This window comes from Mesitornis unicolor, unplaced genomic scaffold (genome assembly GCF_000695765.1).
Source record: "Mesitornis unicolor isolate BGI_N332 unplaced genomic scaffold, ASM69576v1 scaffold29404, whole genome shotgun sequence".
NCBI classification, from domain to species: domain Eukaryota; kingdom Metazoa; phylum Chordata; class Aves; order Mesitornithiformes; family Mesitornithidae; genus Mesitornis; species Mesitornis unicolor.
The window spans coordinates 1-4,776 of record NW_010179864.1 but is presented as its reverse complement, the minus strand read 5'-3'; the positions used below and the strand labels follow the sequence as shown (position 1 = coordinate 4,776).

General features: G+C 46.3%; 1 protein-coding gene across 1 annotated transcript; it reads left to right on the top strand.

Annotated features, from left to right (window-relative positions):
* The first annotated feature begins 47 nt into the window (after nt 1–47).
* HOXB6 (homeobox B6) lies at nt 48–2,457 on the top strand. The gene is made up of 2 exons (XM_010182929.1): nt 48–783; nt 2,198–2,457. Exons 1-2 carry the CDS (start codon nt 375–377, stop codon nt 2,455–2,457), a joined length of 669 nt encoding a protein of 222 aa, XP_010181231.1. The 5' UTR covers nt 48–374.
* Nucleotides 2,458–4,776: the final 2,319 nt, after the last annotated feature.

Genomic DNA, 4,776 nt, shown 5'->3' with positions numbered 1-4,776 from the left:
GGGGGGGCGACCGCACGTTTATTTATTTATGAAGCTCCGAGCGCGCCGGGAATGTTTCTTTCGGCAGATATTATATATTTGGTTAAGGGGGTGCCTTTCTGTTGTTTAAAAGGGAGGGAAGAGGGGGTAGATGGTTTGTTCTTGGGGTCCCTGGTGCAATCTCCGCTCCTCATGGGTGCTATTTTGCAACCTCAGGCGCCTGCTATTGGTCAGCCTCTGATCAGATGGTTGTATTTCCTTGTGTCCCTCGCTGGCACCACGCCATCTCCCTTCAGCTAAAACCCAATCTCCGATATACTACTAATAGCTAAACAACTTGGACTATAAAACACAACAAATCATAAAGCCGGGGAAAGGACGGCGGGCTCTTTCCAATGAGTTCTTATTTTGTCAACTCGACCTTCCCGGTGAGTCTGGCGGCGGGGCAGGAGCCCTTCCTGGGACAGATCCCGCTCTATCCCTCGGGCTATGCGGATCCTCTGAGGCACTATCCCAGCACCTACGGAGCGACGGGCGTCCAGGAGAAGGGCTACACCTCCTCTTCTTACTACCAGCAAAGCAACGGAGCCTACAGCCGCGGCTCCGCCTGTGACTATGGGGCCGGAGGGGTTTTCATGGGGGAGGACCCTGCGTCCGCCCCCCCCAGCCTGGATGAGGTCCCCTTCGCCCCCGAGCCGCGCAAGTCGGACTGCGCGCAGAGCAAAACTGGGTTTGGAGAGAGCCAGGAGCAAAAGTGTTCCGCCCCGGTTTACCCCTGGATGCAGCGGATGAACTCTTGCAATAGTGAGTTTACTCTTTTACAGAAATAAATACATCAATCTCCTCCCCCCCTTTCTTATTTGTTACCGCCAGGGAGGGAGCGAGCGCGCGAGGGAAGCAGGAATCAGCTCCAGTTTAGAGCCCAAACTTCCAGCGGGAAGTTGGGGACAAGAGAGGCTCCAACTTGCTCCTGACACGCACCAAAACTTCAGCCGCGGAAGTATTTTCTCCCAGCACACCCCCCTCCCCCCCTACCCCCAAGCTAAAAAGTTTCCTCTGTATTTAAACCCCAAGGTAGTATTTATCCATTTCCACCATCTTTTCTAATTTTTTTTCCTATTTTTTTTTTCACATTCCAGTTTGCGTGTCACTCAGCTACACCGATTTGTCTCTGTCCTTCCCCCACACGCACAGGGAGATAGCTTTTCGAAATCAGATCTGGAGGAGTTTACACACGCACGGACCCACACTCCCACGCAAGCTCCCTCTCTCGCTGGCTGCCCGACCTGGCGTTCAATAATATGAAAGTGTTTAAATATTTGAAAGGAAGAGGGCTACATTTTTAATGAAACTCGCACATAATGAAAAGTCTGCCTGGGGAGAATTTTTTTCCCCCCTGGTGATATATGACTTCTTTAAGTGCTGTTTCCTCAATCAGAAAAAAAAATAAAAGAGGCAAGAAAAATAATAGAGGCTCACCCCTCTCCTTCCCATGTTTAGATGCATTTGTTGCCTTTTAAGTTCCAAATTGATGTCCATTAGCGCAGGGACATCAAGTGTTGTGTCCTCTTTAATGCAGAGTTTGGGCAGATCGATTCACTTCATTATTGCTTAAATGCTCCGATCTATTACAGTTGCCGGTAGGGTGGAAAATAGCGAGGGAGAGCGGGGGGGGTTGGGGGGTAGCGAGAACACCTTGCGATTTTTCATCCCGGAATAAGATAGATCTCACCCTGTCTCCCCAGCTCTGCCTGCCGTCAGCATTAATCCTGCAGCGCGGGTGCGGATCCTGCGCGGGTGCGGCCCGGCCACGGAGCCTCCCTGCGTGCACGGCAGGGCTCTTCGCCATGGGGGGTTGGGGGGGCCGTATTTTGGGGTTGGCCAAGGCCTTTGGAGGGCAGAGAAGCGAATACGCACCCCTCTGAGCACAGCCGCGGTGCGGCGCGTAGCATCCCCGCGAATTACCCAGCATCTCCGCGGCTGCACTAAACCTGGGGGTTTTCTCTTATTTTCCCTCTTCTTTTTCCTCTTCTCTCTTTTTTTTAATTTTTTTTTTTCTATTTTCTTTGCTATTTGTTTTCCTATTTTTCCCTATTTTTTGCCCATTTTCTTTTCTGTTTGTTTTCCTATTTCCCCCTTATTTTCCCCTATTTTTTCCCTATTTTTTTCCAATTTCCTTTTCTATTTGTTTTCCTGTATTTTTTTCCGGGTGTCACAGGTTCTTCCTTTGGGCCCAGCGGCCGCCGAGGCCGCCAGACCTACACCCGTTACCAGACGCTGGAGCTGGAGAAGGAATTTCACTTCAACCGCTACCTGACCCGGCGCCGGCGGATCGAGATCGCCCACTCCCTCTGCCTGACGGAGCGGCAGATCAAAATCTGGTTCCAGAACCGCAGGATGAAGTGGAAAAAAGAGAATAAATTGCTCAACTCCTCGCAACTGAGCGCGGAGGAGGAGGAGGAGAAAACGGCGGAGTGAAAGTATTATTTAAAACACACAATTAAAAAAAAAAAAGGCAAATTAAAGGGAGTGAGTGAGTGTGTGAGAGGCGAGAGGATGAGGGGGGTGTGGGCTGGCTGCGAGGACAGGGAGAAACCTGCACATTGGTGGGACGAGCCCTCTGCAACAGTGGCGAAAGCCAGAAAGTTTGGGCCACCAATGCCATGGACTCGTGTTCCCAGTGCTCACCGTGTCCAGGAAAAAAAAATCTGACCTCTAGTTGTGTTTTTTAAGTTTTTTTTTTTCCCCTCCCTACATCTCCTTCTCCTCCCAGTCCGCCCCCCCGAGATGAAGTAATAATAATTAAAAAGTAAAGAGATAGAGAGAAGGGGGTGGATATAGTAAGGGAAAACGTTAAAGAGAAAAGACAAAAAAAAGGGACTCCTACCCGTGTTTCTACTCTTGGTGTCACTGTTAGTAATCTGCTAACTCTTGTATTTAATGGAAGTGCTGCAATATATGTCATTTGGGGTGTTTATTGTCTTAATTTTGTAAAAATGTTTCATGCACGGTTGGCATAGGATTTTTTTTTTTCCCCCCCTCCTTTGGTAAATTAATCAAGCCCTGGGGTCTCTGTAATTAGTTTTTTTTTGGGGGGGTTATTTTTGTTTTATTTTTTTTAAAGGAAAAATCTACTGAAAGAACGAGTACTACCTAAAAGTATGCAAAAGCAACAACAGCAAAAGTTATATTTTATTAATTTTTGTACGTGTTGTGTTTGAAGTTTGTCTTAGGTATGCACATGGAATTCTCTAATAAAAACAAAGTCTTCGATCTCACCCACACCCCCCTGTCATTTATTATTATTTTTATTATTATTTTTCCCTTTTCCAGGGGAATTTTCCATTCTCACGGAGCCTCACTGCTCCCTGTGTGCCATTGGTTTCTGATCCGCAAGGACAAGCAGCTCCAAGCACACGGAAGTTGCAGTGGGGAGATAAATCTGGTTTTCCCTCTTTTTGTCTAATCTGAAATGGAAGACCTTTCGCCAATAGTATTTCCTCGCTGACATTTCTGCTTTAGTATCGCTCTTTTTTATTGTTACAGTACAAAGAGTTATGACGAAATGCTCTCCATATACATAATAAATCAAGGAAACAGGCAAAAATATGCTCTCATTTATCCACCAAAGATACCTAACATTTGCCTAGCATCTTTCAAACATCTGGTCCCTTACTTCATATCCCCAAATCAAAGTGAAGTGTATTGCAAAAAAAGTCCAGATTTCAAGGGAATTTGCCTTGTGAAACGAGCAGCTTCTCAGCTCCAGCAATAAACCCTGCACTTAAGGGAGGGGAAAAAAGGTGGAAGAAAATCTAAACTAAGTCTAATAAGCTCTTTTTTAAATGTAGATTTTTATTTTGACTCGAAAGCCCTTTCAAAGGCTCCTTTGGCGAGGCTGGCTTTGCTGGGGATGGGGTAAGGACGTTGCTGCTCCGTACCAAAGAGGAATCTTGTGCATGCAAATAGCAAACTTTTTCGTGGGTTTGGGAATTAAACGAAAGGAAATGCTTTTTTAATATTTTTCTTCTGCTGGGGATTTAGGTCTGGAAGCAAGCGATCAGCTCAGCTTATTTCGGATACCATTTTCTACAGCTTCACGGGGGGAAAACACGATGTAATATTATCTCCTGCTTCCCACTCCCTTTCCCCACCACCCCCAAGAAATACCTATGTATGAATGCATTCCCCCATGCCACAAGCTGGTTTAATGTCAGTCACTTTTAAAATCAATTCATGCAGAAGCTTCACAGCTGTAGGACATTTACTATTATTGCCACGCTTTTCATTGCCCGTAATTATTATAATTATATGTCACTTTCAATATGGCGCATAATTTCCAATGAGTTGCAGACAAGCATATGAAATTCCTAAACTGCCTTGGAAAAAAAAAAAAAAAGAAAGAGAGAGAGAGAAAAAAGAAAAAGAAGAAGAAAGAGAAAGTAATGCTTGATAAAACACAGCTCTTTCGCAACGCTTTTACCAATTTCAGAGTGCTTTTGCTCCCCAATATTCCTTGCAGGTTAGCAAATGGAAAGGAAACACCACGGAGCACAATGCTGGGCTCAAAGAGGACGCAAAACGCTCAGGAACAAGAATATCCCAAAAACAACGGCGTCAAACAGTTCCGCCGGCCGGACTTTTCATCTTTTTCCTTCATTTCTTCCCCCCCCCATCCCCACCCCGCCCCGTTTATTATTAAGGTGCGAGCGCAACGCCGGCTCCACGCTCAGCGTGAAGAAACCTCGACTTTTTCTGACAATAACCACGCGAAATAAACCCAAGCAGCTTTCCCCC

Coding starts and splice junctions, on each gene's coding strand:
- HOXB6 (XM_010182929.1), top strand. CDS start 375: ATGAGTTCTTATTTTGTCAACTCGACCTTCCCGGTGAGTCTGGCGGCG. Junction 784..2,197: donor GCGGATGAACTCTTGCAATA/GTGAGTTTACTC, acceptor CGGGTGTCACAG/GTTCTTCCTTTGGGCCCAGC.